The sequence below is a fragment of the Callionymus lyra genome, chromosome 2, assembly GCF_982586985.1.
Source record: "Callionymus lyra chromosome 2, fCalLyr1.hap1.1, whole genome shotgun sequence".
NCBI classification, from domain to species: domain Eukaryota; kingdom Metazoa; phylum Chordata; class Actinopteri; order Syngnathiformes; family Callionymidae; genus Callionymus; species Callionymus lyra.
Genome location: NC_141819.1, coordinates 6183468 through 6201821, shown reverse-complemented (window position 1 = coordinate 6201821; position 18354 = coordinate 6183468). Strand labels below are relative to the sequence as shown.

The following is an 18354-nucleotide window of genomic DNA, read 5'->3' as shown; positions in this document are numbered from 1 at the left end:
AAGAGTTGACCTTTTGTATGAAACAGTAAAGTTAAATAAAGCTGCATTTTTATTGATGTAACCTTCGTGGTTTTGTTTCATTCAAGAAACTTCATGTGAATTTAAGATGAAGATTTTGTAGAAATCAGGCTCAGAGCTGCTGTGAAGGTCACACATGCTAACTTAAGTTTATTTTATATAAATAAATGTTGCGTACACATTCATTTGTGTATACGCAGTATAATTAATGAGGCCACATGTTTTAAATATGTCGTTTTGATTATTATTCATTTTCATTTAAAGTTGACGCTTGTTTGTTTATCATTACAATGATTTATTAAGATGATATTTTTATAAACTACGTAACATCTTTACTTTTCAATTCTCTATTTGACAAGACTGAACTAGTTACATCATAAAATCACATATTGTATGAATATTTGAGGAAGGTTTGTCTAAATTAGGATCAGTTTGTTAAACACGATGACAAACACAACAATCATCAAAGAGTAAATCAAACATTCATGTTTAGTTCATATCATCAGAAATGTTTGAACAACTTACAGAACTTTGTTTGCGGCTTGAACCACCGGCAGAAGCCTCTCAAGAACCTTCTCTGAACCATATCTTGAGTATTTCTTCAGGTCAAACTCGTCCAGATGTTCCTCTGAGGACAGTAAGATGAAGGCCAGGGCCGACCATTGAGCAGAAGACATTCGATCAGAGAGACGTCCTGATCTCATCTTCTGTTGGACCTCCTCCACCAGAGAAGTGTCCTTCACTTCATTCAGACAGTGGAACAGGTTGATGATTCTCTCTGGAGATACATCCTCACTTATCTTCTTCTTGATGAGCTCTGCTGTGTTGTGATTGGTCCAGGAGCTACTTCCTGTCTGTGTCAACAAACCTGGAAGGAGACTCTGGCTGGTCTGCAGAGAAAGACCCAGAAGGAAGCGCAGGAACAAGTCCAGATGTCCATTTGGACTTTTTAGAGTTTCATCTATTGCTGTCTGGTAGAACCTTTCTGTTGGACTTTTGTTTTTCAACAATCTTGAAAGTTTGGATGTTAGTTTTGATTTCATCAGGTTGACTCCAGAGTTGATGAAGGTCTGGTGGACGTGAAGAGCAGCCAGAAACTCCTGAACACTCAGGTGGATGAAGCAGAACACCTTGTCCTGGTACAGTCCTCTCTCCTCTCTGAAGATCTGAGTGAACACTCCTGAGTAAACTGAAGCTGCTGAGATGTTGATGTCACACTCTGTGAGGTCTGACTTATAGAAGATCAAGTTTCCTCTCTGCAGATGCTCAAAAGCCAGTTTTCCCAGAGACTCCAATATCTTCTTGCTCTCAGGATCCCAAACTGTGTCAGTCCCAGATCCTCCGTCGTACTTCAGCTTCTTGACTTTGATCAGAACCACCAGGAAGTAGATGTACATCTCAGTCAGGGTGTTGGGCAGCTGTCCTGTCTCTGTGCTCTTCAACATGTCCAGAACTGTGGCAGTGATCCAGCAGAAGACCGGGATGTGACACATGATGTAGATGCTTCGTGACCTCCTGATGTGAGACATGATGCTGCTGGTCTGCTCCTCATCTCTGAACCTCTTCCTGAAGTACTCCTCCTTCTGGAGGTCATTGAACCCTCTGACCTCTGTCACCATGTCCACACACTCAGGAGGGATCTGATTGGCTGCTGCAGGTCGTGTGGTGATCCAGAGACGAGCTGAGGGAAGAAGATCCCCCATGATGAGGTTTGTCAGCAGGACGTCTACTGAGGTGGACTCTGTAGCTTCTATCAGGCGCCGACTGTTGAGGAAGTCCAGAGGGAGTCGACACTCGTCCAGACCATCTAAGATGAACAGAACCTGGAGTCCTTCAAAGCTGCTGAGTCTGGATTCTCTGGTTTCAGGAAAGAAAAGATGAACAAGTTCCATCAAACTCAACTTCTTCTCTTTCAGCAGGTTCAGCTCTCTGAAGGTGAAAGGAAAGATGAAGTGGAAGTTCTGGTGGGCTTTGCCTTCAGCCCAGTCCAGAGTGACCTTCTGTGTCAGGAGGGTCTTCCCAATGCCAGCCACGCCCTTCGTCAGCAGTGTTCTGATTGGTCGTTCTCTGTCAGGTGAGGCTTTAAAGAGGTCTTCTTGTCTGATGGTGGTTTCTGGTCTGGTCTGGTTCCTGGTGGCTGCTTCGATCTGTCGGACCTCGTGCTCCTGGTTGACCTGGTCTGTGCCCCCCTCAGTGATGTAGATCTCAGTGAAGATCTCATTCAGAGGAGCAGAGTTTCCTGCTTTAGCGACCCCCTCAGACACAATGTGGAACTTCATCTGCAGGCTCCTCTTCAGTCGTCCTCCACACTCTGAAGCAAGACTTCCTGAATGAAGACATAAGTCACACGAGTCAGAAGATTGTAGAAGGTGAAAATGAAGTAAAATCTTCAGATCTGATGCAAGTGTTCTTCATCTTCATCATGTTTGTTCACATGTTCTTACTGCTCCACAGACGCTCGGCCAGATCCTCCTCCTCCATGTCCTTCAGGAGATGAACTGTGATCTTCAGGAATTCTTCTCTGATGCTTCTCCACTTCTCATCTTCCTCCTCAGTCTGTGGAGTCTCTGGACTCACAAACCTCCAGACTCTCTTCAGCTCCTTCTGCATATAGTTGTAGAAGTTTCTCTCCAGTGACTGGAACAGAATCACAGAGTGAAGTCAGAGTGATAGTGGATCATCTCAAGAACCACAAAGACCAGAAGCTTTAACTTGTATTCAGATGAAGGATGATGAACAGAAGGAACCTCTAGGATGAGGACCTCCTCTAGTTTATGAACATACCAGCCGTTTGATTTCCAGTTGTGAGGGATGTTGCTGACCAATGAGAAGCTCTGAGCTCTGATGGTCCACTCTGAGAAGAAGAGATGAAATCAGACTGTAAATAAACTCTTGTCGTGTTGAAGGTTCTGATCATAAGTAAACTAGAAGGTTCCTTTTAAAACCCACATACATCTCCATTAGAACTTAAATCTTATATATAATTTTGATAAAAATGATTCTTCTTGGTCTTATTCTTCAAAGACTCACAACAGTCCAGAATATTCTGGTTCCTCCTGCTGGATCCTGATGAAAACACAACTCTGATCAACTCTCATCTGTTTCTATCCTGGTATTCACCAGCTGAACCACTAGATGTCCTCACACTGCTGCACATGTCCACCTCTGCACTACAACTGTGAAAGCAACGTTTGAGGTTTTTAATTGTGTCTTTATCTCCCCCTGCTGGTGATGTAAGTGAAGTGAAGTTCTCTGGTTTAATGTGTGTATGAACCTGGTAGACTCACACTTGTTCACTCTCACCTCACACCTGGAGACTCTTCACTTCCTCTGAAGTCCATCCATCTCCCCATTGAATGATCACTCTTCAGAGACACACAGCAGGGTTCTGGTCCAGATCTTGGTCCAGGTCCAGCAGGTTCTTGCTGCTGCTTTGATCTTGAACACAGAAGTAGAATGAGTGAGAATGAAGACATGGAGGACAATCTTGGAGGTCCTTGTCTCACCTCTGAGTGCTGGTCTGTTCATCGTGCTCCTCACACTGAGGGTATTTAAAGGAGTCTCTGTCCTCACCATGAGTCTCAGCAGAGTCTTCACCTTCACACAAACATACTCGTAAGATTCTTGTCAACATCAAAAGTTGTTCTCGCCTCATAGTGTAAAAACTATAATCAATCCTTTCATAATGTCTTGTTTTCATTAGAGGAAAACAGATTTTACTTCACACGTTCTGCGCCCTCTACAGGCAGGGTTAAATGAAGCAGATGTAACCCAGGTGAAATTAGCCTTAGGTTTATAAATAGTTAATAAATTAGAATAAATAAATACAAGAAATTCATCATTTAAGTAAGTTACATTACTGACATTAAAACATCTAAAATAGATAAATACGATTTAAAACATTATTTCATGGCGTGGTATTTTGTTGTTTTTCATTGGTTAAGAGGTTGATATCCATTAGCGAATCACAGCGCTGATAGTTGGTGATGCGGAACCGAATCCAGGAAGTGAGAGCAGGTGCGCTCGCTCGTGTAGAACTCCGGAGAAGAAACCGTTAAGAAAAGAGCAGAGACTAGTGATGGCGAGATGAAGCCTCATGAAGCACTGAAGCCTCGCAGCCGAGTAGTTCATCTTTGGAGCAAAGCCTCATGAGGCTTCATTTGCACGACCATGCCATCATGTGGACAATTCGGAGCATTGCATATTTTGTTCGCAAATGATTGTCTCTGCCAGAGACGTGTTTTGACGATTTATTTTCCTATTGCAAGTGTTTTCTTTACCTTTCTGTCTATGTTGATAGACTGTGGTTTTGTTTACCGTTTTAGTTTTGAGTCATTGACGAACTTTGCGGAGGAAAAGTTTTTCTTTTGAAGATCAAGCACCCAGCGCGTGCTCGTGAACAGTGGATGGCGAGCTAACCCAACTAGGAGCTACGACTGAACTGTGTGTTTTTGACGTTGGAAGAGACACTTTACTCTCGTGTTTTGGGAGAGTGGACATCGCGTTCCCGTTGTTTAAGTTTTTCCCCCCTTTCCCTGCCGAGGAATACTCTCCAGGACCGCGGTAAGACTGTTCCGGTTTAAACCGCATTTTCCCCTCTGGATTACGTGAACAGTGCGTGGACTGCTTCGCGCTGTTGTGTGGAAGGGTAACGGTTTCCCTTTTACCTGCTAACGGACTGTTTAGCACTAAAAACTGATTGAATAGACACTTGAACAGTTTATTATTTTATGTTTCATACTATGGTGCATATCTTGAATGTTTTGAACTGAAATGTTGATTGCAACTGCATTTTCTCATGTGGGTTTTGTGAGATGCCCTGTGGTTCATGGTTGTAATACTTGAAAGAAACTAGTTATGTCAAAATAACTTCAAACTTACTGGATAACAATTCAAACTAGAATACAAAAGAGCTCTGAAATAATAACTAGACTACTGAAACTAACTAAGGTTAAGTTAACTAGAGACTAAAGGATTCAAAAAGGTTTCTTAATCTAAAAGGTAACTGAGTAAAACTCAGGTTCTTCGAATTCATTTTGCATTTATGCGAATGTTTGTGTTCCTATGTTGTATGTATGTCATGTCTGTAAATGTCTAAAGGATCCATTTTCTAACTACTATTTTCATTCTCATTAGATAAAGCCGGCAATCTAAACTAAACTTTTGGTCTGTGATGTGTTCTCTTGTCAATCATTATTTTAGCCAATTTACTGTCTTCCTACGCACCTAGTTTCTAGTCCCACAACAACTCACTATTAATATTTGTAGTAAGTGCTACACAGAGGTATCTTCTATCCACAGACGCAGATGGAACTATGAAATGAGGCGTCCACTATCCAGCATTAGCAGCTTCTCTACTCGATAAAATCTCTTTCCACACTGAGATCTCAGGCTTTCTGGTCCTTGTTTTTGAGCCATTAGAGCAAATCTTCCTAAAGAAAGTCCAGCCCTTTTCTTCAACCCCTCCTGTCGGCACTCACCTGAGGGACCAGACCATCTCATCAGCTCCACCTGCCTGCAATTATTGAAGGAGAACAATAGGCTGCTTGGAGCTCCAGTCTTCTCCTTTCTTGTGTCTCAAATCGCATACTAGCGTACTCAAAGTTAGTATTTTTAGTGCGTAAGATCGTCTCAATTCTTAGTATGCGAAATTTAGTGCACCATGCACACTAAATTTTCACTAAAACGAAAATGATGATGATGATGATGATGATGATGATGGTCTGATTGTCTCTGAGCTTCATTAGAATTTGTGGCTCACATGCGCAACACATGCACTTATTCTTACTATGTTTTTAAAATGAAAGTGTTTTCTTTGCATGTAGTTATTATGTGATGGTGTATTTATACAAGTGTGTTTTTAAGGATATAGCTCCGATCACGTGATCACATGAAGGAAACCGGCTTTAGCTTCTTTCATTCTGCAGCTTCACTTTGATATAACTGACTGACGTGATGTTGTTTCACAAGAACGTCTGTGACTCTCGTAGAGAAGACTTGAAGGATCCCACTGTGTTTGTTATGTTATAAAAACAATCTTATAATTCCTAATCGTTTTTTCATAACTGTGTGAAATGCCTGGAAAACAACTCAATATACATCGAACATGTTGTCTTAATAAATAAAGATCATTAATTAAGTGAATGAGAAACATATTTTTAAGTTTGCAAATAATTTATTATCCACTCATGTATCTACAAACATGTGTTTAGTTTCAATCGATATTGATATTAATATGTCAAATTAGTCACTCGTCTTCTGACCAGAACTAACCAAACAAGACACTGATCAACTCCTTCTGACGCTGGTATAAAGGGTTGGACTGAAATAAAAGCATGTGACTCATGAAACCGGTCTTTCTTGTTAGACTGTTACCAAGCCTTGTGTTCTGGTTCATTGTTAAGATTTAATTTACTGTACATGAACAATATTTAACCCTTCTTTTGCTCGTCCGACGTCCTTCCTTGTAGGCTCTTTATTAAGGTTTTTCACTTAATTGGCCCCTGGGTTACCAAAATAGTAAAGCTCCCCCTTTCCACAGGGGGTTTCCCCAATGCATTTAAACATGCCATTGTGGAGCCTTTACTCAAAAAACCAGGCTTAGACCTGACTGACCTCAGTAATTTCAGGCCTATTTCTAAGCTCCCTTTCTTGTCCAAGATCTTGGAGAAGGTGGTGTCTGAGCAGCTGTTCCTGGATCAGAGCGACATCCATGAGAAGTTTCAGTCTGGCTTCCGTAAACATCACTCTACGGAGACAGCTTTATTGAAAGTGTCCAGTGACATCATGATGTCGGCTGACTCGGGTCAATACACTGTTCTGGTTCTCTTGGATCTGTCGTCAGCCTTTGACACAGTAGATCACCAGATCCTGCTGAGAAGACTGAGGGATGAAGACTGTCTGGGTCTGTGTTAGAATGGTTCTCATCATACCTTTCTAGGCAGTTTTAGTGTATCTGCCAATCAAACAACGTCTGAATCATCTGTTGTGTGGAGTCCCTCAAGGTTCTGTTTTGGGTCCTTTATTATTTTTTACTGTACTTGATTCCCCTGGTCATTCAGAGAATTCCTGATGTTTCTTACCACATTTTCGCTGATGACATCCAGCTCTCCTGCTCTTTTGATCCAACTGAGCCCCAGAGGCTGAACTTAGTCAATTGTTTGCTAGAAATCAAATAATGAGTGAAAACACTTTGCAGCTATATGTGGACATAATTGAAACTCAGGTTATTTCTCCTGATGATAAGGTTCCAGTGGTTCGGCGCACATACTACCGTACCAGGAGAGGAAAATCCTTCCAGACTGTTGCTCCTAAGCTTTGGAACGATCTCTGTGTTTGATGATCTACTGACTCCTTCAAGAAACATCTTAAAACATTCTTATTTGTGCTTTTCCCTGATTTTCTGGGACTCCTGTGTTTTTCTTACGTGTCTTGATCTTTTAAAGTATATATTTTAACTAATGTTTTTGATTGTCAAAGCACTTTGTGGCCATGGTCTAGAAAGGCGCTTTAAAAATAACATTTTCTTACTTACTTGTAATTAATTCTCGTTTTTTACAAATTGCGTGAAATACCTGGAAACAACTCCATATACATCATGTTGTCTTAATAAATAAAGATAATTAATTAAGTAAATGAGAAACATATTTTCAAGTTTGCAAATAATTTATTATCCACTCATGTATCTACAAACATGTGTTTATCTTCGATCAATATTGATATTAATGTGTCTCTGATAAACATGGATCTGAGCAGTAAATATGTACATAGAACACCTTCAAACCTGTCAGGAAGTCAAGTTTCACGCCATTACTATTCTCGGTACATACTGTATGCAATTTGCTGCACACACACTGAAAGAGAAGAGAGCTCTGATTGGCTGATGTGCATGTCACATGAATGAATTGCGCTGAATGATTCTCTTCTATTTTCTCTCATATCATCATATTTATCACATTTTATTAGGCCGGTAGATTGTGACCGACTATAAGGTACTTCTGGTTTATATTAACAATACACACTCACATGATCACACTCACAGTCACTACAACAGCACAGACACACAATAATAGTATATTATTTACTGATAAAGAATATTTATAGACAAATTAGACACAGTGGTCGAAAAAGACTTAATTCTTCAGTACTGCCTCATCAGGAAGTTTAACAAATATGCACGCACACAAACACACCCAAGCACACACACACCCACACACCCACACACACACACATGCAAACACACGCACACAAGCACACACACGCACATATTAAAGCACAGACACAAATATACATACAAAACAAATACTCACATGTACAAACACACACAAATACAAAGTATACAAACACACACACACACAGTTGTTTGATTGTGGTGAGATTCAGATTTTCTGCGTCATCATTTGTAGATTGAGCTGCAGTTGTTTAAAAACATCAACATGGATCGTCTCGTTGTGATTCATTTCATTTCATCAACTGCTGACTTGTGTGAGAGTCAGAGAGTCACTGACCTGTCTGCAGCTTTCTTCTCTGTGGTCTCAGGTCCATGCTGGAGCAGAATTCAGCTTCTTCTGACCAGAACTGATGGAACAAGACACTGATCAATTCCTTCTGACGCTGGTATCAAGGGTTGAACTGAAATAAAAGTACGTGACTCATGAAACCGGTCTTTCTTGTTAGACTGTTACCAAGCCTTGTGTTCTGGTTCATTGTCAAGATTTTATTGACTGTACGTGCTTTCATTTCTCTCCTGCAGGGATTTAAAAGTAAAACAATATATCATTTCTGAGGATCTCTAGTTTCTTTGTCCAAAAACAACATGAACCCCTTTATCTTCATAACCATGGTTCTACAAATTATTCTTTCCGTTTACTCATTTATTGTCATTGCAACTAGTACAATGAGAAAAAAATATGTGCTCTCCACACAGCAGGGGGCAGTAGGCCTCGTCTGTAAAAGGCCTCACTTTCCACTAACAAGGCAACTTTTAGAGTCAGGAAGGCTGAAGTCTGCTGGACCCACTTGTAAAAGGTGTTGCACCCATAGTAACTATGTTACAGTTTTTTGTATTGCATGAACACTAAAATCAAAAGTCATACACAATTATAAAAACCTTATACTCGAGGAGCAAAACTCCAGCCCAGATAAACACAACTATAAGCAAAATGTCAGCTTCACACTTTTTGCAAATGACTGCACACAGAACAATTGCATGCAAACACACTTGTATCCATTACACACATATGCATATCAGCACTTCAGTGTCAACATTGATTTTACTGGTTTTACTAGTTTTATATCCACCTTTATCGTCACTTTTGACCGTTCTTGTTGCAGTTTTAATTGGTTCTTACTTGAAACTGTTTCATTTGGACATCACGACTCCCGGCTACATGCTAGTCATGGACACGTCAAACACCGTCGACTCTTCGGCGCTTCAAGGTCAGAGTCAGAACCTGCTCAAGACTCAGGACTCATCCATTTTATTGACACAATCGACTCTTTTAATTGATCACAGATATTGATAAACCAACACACATGGTTTTATACACACTGGCCTCAACCCATCCAAAGTTTCACTGAAGGATATCTGAGTGTCGGACCATATAGCTGTTCTATTAACAATGGACCTGGTTACTCCATCCCCCGAACTCCTCCGACTCACTCGCTCACATGTTTTTAACCCTCACTCAACATCCTCCTTCACAGAGCATTTTACTTCTGCTTTTTTAACAGCTTTAATCCTGAACCTCCCGGTTTTGGCAAAGACTTTATCCAAGATGAAAAGCACTTCATGTGCTCTCAGTGTCATTCCCACGAAAAATTGTAAAGGATGTTTTTAACACAGTTTTACACATTTTATTCAGCTCTCTTTTCCTCAGTTCTTTTAAACATGCTGTGGTCCAACCTCGTTTGAAGAAACCCAGCCTGGACCAGTTTTTACTCATTTTAGATCAATTTCTAAACTCCTGTTTTTAGCCAAAGTCTTAGAAAAGGTGGTGTCCCTCCAAATTTAATATTTTATGTCTTCATGTAATTTATTTGAAAGATTTCAATCAGGTTTAAGATCCGTTCACAGTACAGAGACTGAACTTTTAAAAGTCACTAATGACTTGTTTTTAGCTGCTGATAAAGAGGAAAGCGTGATTTTCATTATTTTAGATTTTACTGCAAACTTCGACACTGTTGACCACAATATTTTAATAGATCGTCTTAACTCTTGGGTTGGCATCAGAGAAACTGCACTGAGCTGGTTTTCTTCCTCCCTATTAAACAGAACCTTTGCGGTCGCCATGGGATACACCTCAAGTTCTACAGCCAGTGTCTCCTGTGGTGTACCTCAAGGGTCCGTTTTCTTACTTTTATTCTTTTAATACTTTCCTTTTTATTAAGTTTCTCCACACTTTACAGAATTTAAATCTCCAAACGCATAAAACAAATATAAAAACAAACAAACACACAAATAAATAAACTAGACAAAATAAAACATACAGGTTTCAAATGTCCATCATTCAAATCCAAAAGTCATTTAGGAGTGATAGTGTCAAATGAAGTCCATTTTTTTTTCAATCGCCGGGTCCACAGAGTTTCTTTCAGTCTGAGTTTCAAGGTCAATTGCTCCATGAGTCGTATTTCCCTCATAATGTTCATCCATTGATGCAAATCGGGAGCTTCTGCTTTGAACCAGTTTCTCGTAACTTTTTTACATGCAACCAACATTATTCACATTAGATACACATTACATGACATAACACATCGTTTATATTTCCCAGGTACATCGTTTTTTAAAGTGTTTGGCACAGAATAGACAAGAATGGTTCCAATTGTTCTATTTACATTCTCCCAGAATATAGTTATTGTTGTACATTGCCAAAAAATGTGAGCATGATGGACACCCTTCTCTCCACACATCCTCCAACATGTATCACCTGATTCGTCAAATTTGCTTTTTATTCTCGGAGTAATAAAGAGTTGACAAAGAGTGAGTTGTTCTCAAACATTTATATATGGCGCTAATATCTCTGAATTGTGTTCCTCTGTATGTATTGTAGATCCATTCAAGCAGTCCTCCTGGGTCCTCGTGCTTTGTATCTGCTTTACATAGTAGTCTCTTATGTGCAAGTATGGAAAGAAATCATCTTTAACTAGTCCAGATCGTTTTTTAGCTCCTGGAAACTCATTAAACCCTTTTTAGTTATTGTACAAATTGCTGTTATTCTTTTGTTTTCCCAGTCTTTGAATCTCATATCGTGTTGGTTTGGTTTGAATTCATCATCATATGACACCCAGTTTAGGTTTTTTACTTCTTTTTCCTGCTTTTCTCGTTGGATTATTTCAAACCACTCTTGTAAAGTGTGTAGAGTGAAAGGATCAAGAATATTGCATAACTTTCTTATGATTTTACTGTTACTAGAAGTGATCGGACCGGGATGTCATTTATTTTTGATTCGATATCCTTCCATTTTCATCATAGGTTTCATCAAACCAACTGATCTTCTCAGGTGTGCTGCGTAAAAGTAGTCCTTGAGATTGGGAAGCCCCATCCCACCTTTTTCTTTGGGCAATAGGTTATATTAACTAATAATTGTTGTGTATTTTATTCTCTGCTTTTTTCCATTCCAAATGAACCTTTTATTGTTTTGTGCAGAGTTGACTATTTGGAGTGTTCGTCGAATATTATCTCGGGCTACACGTCCTGAGATGAAGCCAGTTTGGTTCGTTTTAAACAGAGTTGACATTATTTTTCCATCTTTTTTTTTTTAAATAATGGATGCAAATATTTAATAATCTATATTTAGTGCAGATATCGGTCTATAATTTACACAAATTTCTTTGTCTTTTCCTTCCTTTTGGATCACTGAGATTATAGCCTCAGAGAAAACTTTTTTAAGAGTTGAATTAAACAAGCGTAAAAGTATGTGAATTCATTGATGCCAGGTGACCTTGTACCATTGTACTTGACACACAGTGGAAACAAAACGTATCGTCACAAAGTCTAAATAAATCTTTTATTGTATCCTATATACTTATATATATATATATATATATATATATATCATTATATACTACTGTACACAATCCCTGTTACCTGATTATGTCGCTCTCCATGTAGGCCTTGATAGTTGTTACTACATTTTGTAATACATGAGAGACAACATTTCTGGTACTACTTTCATATACTACGGATATGATGGACAGTCATTTGGTTATTGAATAGAAAACATTTAATGAGGAAATTGCAACATTCTACCATAATCATGAAAATTCCACAGTTGGTTCCATCTGCCTGTACTGGAAAATGCTGAAAATAGGTGTCATGTTTAATAATAATTAAAATTTAAAATTAAAAACAATTTCCCGAAAGAGGCCTCCTTTGGGATCAATACATTTTTATCTTACTTTACCTTACCTTAATATCTGCCTTATACCAATGATATCAAACAACAGATACAGTGAAGTCATGGCCAAACATCTCTGTCCAATCTTCTGTAGTAGATTATAGCCCTTAGACCAGGGGTCGGCAACCCACGGCTCCAGAGCAGCATGCGGCTCTTTGATCACTCTGATGCGGCTCAGCAGTTGAAAATAATGAATGAGTATTTAATTCAAATGTATTTGATTTTAGTTCATTCATTTTCAAAATGTAATTCTATTAAGATTATTATGGCGGTCTTATAAAATGTGTTAACATATTTTTGTCGCTCTTGATACACGTCACAACCTCCAATGTGCGACACCCTCCAGTGTCTGGTTACTTTAACTTTTCCACCCCAGGTAGGCTTACTATGGAGAATTCAAAGAAAAGAAAAGTGTCTGAAGAAAACAGAACGTTCAATGCTGCGTGGGCAGATGCATTTGCTTTCACTGCTGACGAGACTGGTTTACCTGTGTGCTTAATATGCAATGAGAAACTCGCCAACAACAAAAAGTCAAATGTCGCAAGACATTTCCAAAATAAACACGCAGCATTTGCTCAAAAATATCCGGATGGAAATGAGAGAAAAAAAGCTGTTTCTGAACTGACACGGAAGGTGATTTGAGCAAAAATCACTTCAAGAAGTGGATGAAGTCTGCAAATATAAGTACATATGCTCGTTTTGTTGCAGCTCAGGAAATAGTAAGGCAGGGGAAGCCGTTTGCAGATGGAGATATTTAAAATAATCTTTCATTAGGATTTCAGAACATCTATTCACAGACTTTAAAAACAAGAGTGAAATTGTACAGAAAATCAAGGATATGCCCCTCTCTGCAAAAACTGTCAAAGACAGAACCATACAAATGGCAGAAGACATCACCAGACAGTACATTAAAGACATCAATTCAGCTGTTGCCTACTCAATTGCCTGTGATGAATCCAAAGACAAAGGTGATATTGAACAAACAGCGCTGTTCTGCCGGTATGTAAACTCTGCTGGGCCACAGGAAGAAATGATTGAGTTGATACCACTAAAAGGCCAAACACGGGGGGAGGACGTCTGTGAGGCTGTCTTGAATTGTTTAAGAGCCAAAGGAATAAACACCGCCCACCTGGTGTCAGTGGCTACAGACGGGGCACAGAGTATGACAGGAGCGCACAAGGGCTTTGTGGCTTTACTGCAGAAGTTGCTGGACAGAAAGTTGCTGACTTTTCACTGCGTCCTGCACCAAGAGGCACTGTGTGCTCAAACATTTCCTCCGGAATGCACAGACGTAATGAATGTTGTCATTCAGATTGTCAATAAAATAATGGCGAAAGGTTTAAATCCCCGTCAGTTTCGTTCGTTTCTGGACGAGCTGGAAAGCACATATTATGATCTCCTGTTGCACAACAAAGTCCGGTGGCTGTCTAGAGGCGAGGAGCTGAAACGCTTTGCCGCGTGTCTGGAAGAGGTGAAAACATTTCTGGGCAGCAAAGGGCTCACATATCCTGTGTTGGAACAGCCAGAGTGGCTGGAAAAGCTACACTTCATGGTAGACATGACAGCGCACCTGAACACGCTAAACACAGCTCTTCATGGGAAAGGACACACAGCCCTGTGCATGTTGGAGGAGGTTTTGGCTTTCGAGCGCAAGTTGACAGTGCTTGCCAGAGATTTACAGAAAGGTACACTGTCACACTTCCCCAGTTTGAGTGAGTTCAAAAAAGCTCACATTGTGAATTTAGAGTATTTACATTCTGCAGTCATTGCAATGCAAACATCGTTTGGGAAATGATTCAGTGAGTTCAGAGGAAAAAACACATTATCCTTCCCTGTCACTCCCCTCAGCCTCGATCCATCCCTGTTGAATATGACAGCCTTTCCAGGTGTGAGTCCACCTGATCTTGAAATGGAACTGGCTGACATAGCCAACAAAGACATGTGGGTGTCCAAGTTAAAGCGCCTGACAGCGGACCTTGAAGATGTTTCACGCCAGAAGGCCGTTCTTGCTCAGAATCACAAATGGTGTGATATTGAAAACCTCCCCAAACCAGACAAACTTGTGTTCGAAACTTGGAACGCTATCCCCGACTTTTATGTGGACATGAAAAAGTATGCAGAAATAACATTGACCAAGTATGATAAATGATTTAATTTCCTATAATTTGGCAAATATTCACATTTTTTAATTGTTCAGTGAAATAGACATTTTATTATTCAGGTTGGCAGCTGACGGCACGGCGCCAGTAGAAGGATGACGGCACAGAGAGAGAGGACGGCATTTTTGGTTCTCTGCCAGTGGATAATTGAAGTTTGGCGTTTTGTTTTTTCATTACTACAAGGAGGACTTAAATAGTATTTTACTTAACCTTCAACACAAATTGTATTTCAATTTCTCTTCAGTCGTTCATTGATTTCATAAATTTAACCCATAATAGTTTGTTTATACATAGCACAAAGCAAAAAAAAATGTATATGCAGTGTTATTTCATTTTAAATTTCAAAAGAGTTTTGTGGCTCCCATTGTTTTCTTTAATTTGTGAAACGGGTCGAAATGGCTCTTTGAGTGGTAAAGGTTGCGACCCCTGCCTTAGACAAACTTTTATTTTCAGAACAACTAATTTCTGGTAGATTTAACTTTAAAATTGCCTCTAGGTAAACATGACCTGAAGAAAAGAAGCACCACCTTTGAGTCTTAGTCCAAAGTAAGTAAGTAAGTAAGTAAGTAATTTTTTTTAATATAGCGCTTTTCCAGACCAGGGTCACAAAGCGCTTAAACAATCAAAACAATATTCAATAAAGTATATACTTTAAAGATCAAGATAAAACTGATAACACAACAGGAGTTCCAGAAAATCAAGGAAAAGCCTGAACAAACAGTCTGGAAGGATTTCTCTCCTCTGGTCCTGGACCGTGTGCCAGAAACCATCAGTAGATTCTGATCCACAGACCTCAGAGCCCGAGCTGGGGTGTAAGGCTGGATCAGGTCAGTGATGTAAGGAGGAGCCTGACCATGAATAGATCTGAAAGTGGAAACTTTTACATTTATATCGATAATGATTAATTCATTGGAGTTATTAATTAACTATGAAACACTACTTTGAATCAATCTCATTTACTGAAGTCACTTCGTGTTGTTGTGATTAATGTTCTTTACTGAGTAAGAGGCTCTTGAATTGATTATACAAACATATGAAAAATTGGGTCCGGTCCTGGTCCTTTGTTGCAGGCTGGCAAAGATCTCCCTTGACCGAGTTGGCGTAACTGTCCAGAGATGTATCTTTACTCGGTGCAAGGGGTCACAAGTCTTTTCTGGAAGAGCAGTTTGGTTGCTTGGTTCAGGCTTGCTTGGCTGGCTGCAGGAGATTGGGTTGCAGCTTGCTTGTGTCTTGAGAAGCTATGGTCAAGCTGGGAAGCTTCTCTCACCAAGTTGCAGGAAGGGAAGGGGCAGGAGTCAAGAACGGGGTCGAAGAGAGGAGAGGATGGGACCCCAAGAGTGACAAGCGTGTCAGGAGTGTAAGGACCAGAGAGTCAATAGCGTGATTTGTATCACGCACTGCCTCTTTAAGCTATTCAGTCTTGACCCAGGATTGATGCGCTGTTACTGATTCCTCACCCCCCATTGGCTGGAGATGAATGAACCACTTGAAGTTTTATTGTCAAAATAATTGTGTGATGTGTTTAAAGCTGGATTATGTGCTGGACAAAGGGGCCCCAGCAGAAGAAGTTATAGTGAGGGACGCCGACATCTGCCTCTGAAAAGAGCATTTTTGGAGCCTTGGTTGCAACATGTAAACGGAAAGCAATGTAGGTTCAGATTTATTTTATTACTTTTGGTTCATCTTTGTTGGAAATGATGTATTAGGTTTAACCCGACTGCAATTATTTTTAACTTATACAATCTGTAGAGATCCTGCTCTACTAAACGTCCGCAGGACCTGAATTCACCAATTTAGTTTCAGTAAAATAATTAAACAATAAAAGTTCCACAAGTAGTTCAATCACAAATAAATGTACTTATAAAAGACAAAGACAAACAAAAATACTCTCAATTTAAACTAGACTTGTCACTCGATCTAAAACACGAAATAATGAACAGTTTGTCCATCATTATTGAACATTAATGTTGCAGGCCTGAATCGTAGCTCAGGTGCGGTAAGACCGGATACGATGAGGCCGCTTCACTCCGCAAAGCAATCAATAAAAAAGTACCCAAGTGTCTGATGGATTTGGGGGAGGCTTCCATGTCGGGGGGGACTTGGAGGTGGTCAGTTGGCTCAGGTGGATTGGATATGTGGCTCCTTCAACTCAACTCAAATGCCGGATCTTTGATGATCTCTGAATGTCGGGCTGACAGAAAATCATCATCCAGCTTTTCTCGTTCCTTTTGGTTGCTCACAAACTCATCAGATCTTCAGTTGTCCTCCATCCAAACTCTTGAAAACGGCATTTAAAAGGCCGGGCTGTGTCCCATATCACACACTTCTCTGTGTGCACTGGTTTATAGTACACATTAAGATGTGTATGTGTAACCAATGTGGAAAATGTAGGGTTGATAGCAGTGAACTATCAGTGCAGTAAATAAAATAATTATGGACAGAAGAACATTCATCCACCACATACACAGTAGAGAAAATAAATATTTATATTATATTGTCTCCTACTCTAAACTATTATAAAAATATAAACAAAATATACTTTCACAAAGTATTCAATAACCAAACAAAAACAAAATAGCCTCCTTGGCTGGAAAATGTATTGTCTTCAAACGAAAAATAATATTGTCTGTTTGTTGTGCTGACGAGCAAAATAAAAGTGCATAGAGTGAGTATCAATCCTGAAATACTCTAGTTTGTCCTGGAAGTCTTTGTGGAACAGATGTTTACTCGTCCTCCTTCGGTGACAATCAGGAACCAGCAAAGAACAGTGAAGTTCTAGGAGTGACAAGCGAGTGTTTCAATAGAAATGCAGGAGCGATGACACGTGTCTCAGTCTCTGAGCCGCTGAAGCATCTCAACACCACGCGATAACAAAATATAAAGTTCAACTCACTTTCAAACAAAGTGAAACAGTATAATATAAAATACTGTTGAGAAAATGTACACTTGCTTGAAGTTACAAAACAATGTTCAAGCTTCATACACATAAACGTAAATAGTTGCTTCGATACAACGTTCATTTATACACAGAAATATAAACAGAAATATGAACAATAATATAAACGTATTGTTTAGGCTCACCTAGGAGTGACAAGCGAGTGTTTTCAATAGAAATGCAGGAGCGATGACACGTGTCTCAGTCTCTGAGCCGCTGAAGCATCTCAACACCTGAGTCTCATCAGTGGAACACAAGTAAAACAATGACCGTCTTAAAGCGACAGTGTCTTAATGCGATACAAACATCGAAAAGTAATAAAACACAAAAATAACAACTGGGTTGAATTATATCATTCCAGTGAAAATAATTGAAACATAAAACACCAAATAAACGGCTGGGTTACATATGTACTTGGCCAGTGCTCAAATTTGGCCACGGTAGTACTGTCTCGAATAAAACTCTGCTGCTACACACTTACAGGAAATGACTCGACAGCTTCTTCTTCTATTACTTTTTAACACTGACTGAAACCAGTCTTTGAAACACTATCACTAACACTTGACAACACTTTTCTCCAATTGAAACAAGTTGTGTTTCATTGTGTTATTACTGTTGTTGTGTTGTGTGACATTTACGTCGTTATCAGCTCTGAAAACGGTCGTCAGTGACGTAGCTTCAGTTTAGCTTCAGTTTAGCTTCAGTTTAGCTTCAGTTTAGCTTCAGTTTAGCTTCAGTTTAGCCTCAGTTTAGCTTCATCTACGTCACTTAGATGGAGGTCGTTGAGGGTGGAAAGTGTCCATCGATCCACACTCAACTTTCCCAATTCAGTGCAGATTGTGGACTA

At 39.7% G+C, this 18354-nt stretch overlaps 2 protein-coding genes across 2 annotated transcripts in view; both read right to left on the bottom strand.

Moving 5' to 3' along the window:
• The window catches only part of LOC148085161 (NLR family CARD domain-containing protein 3-like), a gene marked incomplete at its 5' end in the record, with an annotated part of 350040 nt that overhangs the window by 7965 nt on the left and 323721 nt on the right, over window positions 1–18354 (bottom strand). The gene's annotated exons all lie outside the window — the stretch shown is intronic.
• On the bottom strand, window positions 2449–4608 carry LOC148085173 (uncharacterized). Its single transcript, XM_087785533.1, has 5 exons — window positions 4494–4608; window positions 3525–3615; window positions 3322–3456; window positions 2803–2872; window positions 2449–2655 (listed from the first exon to the last, which is right to left on the bottom strand). Exons 1-5 carry the CDS (start codon window positions 4606–4608, stop codon window positions 2449–2451), a joined length of 618 nt encoding a protein of 205 aa, XP_087641659.1.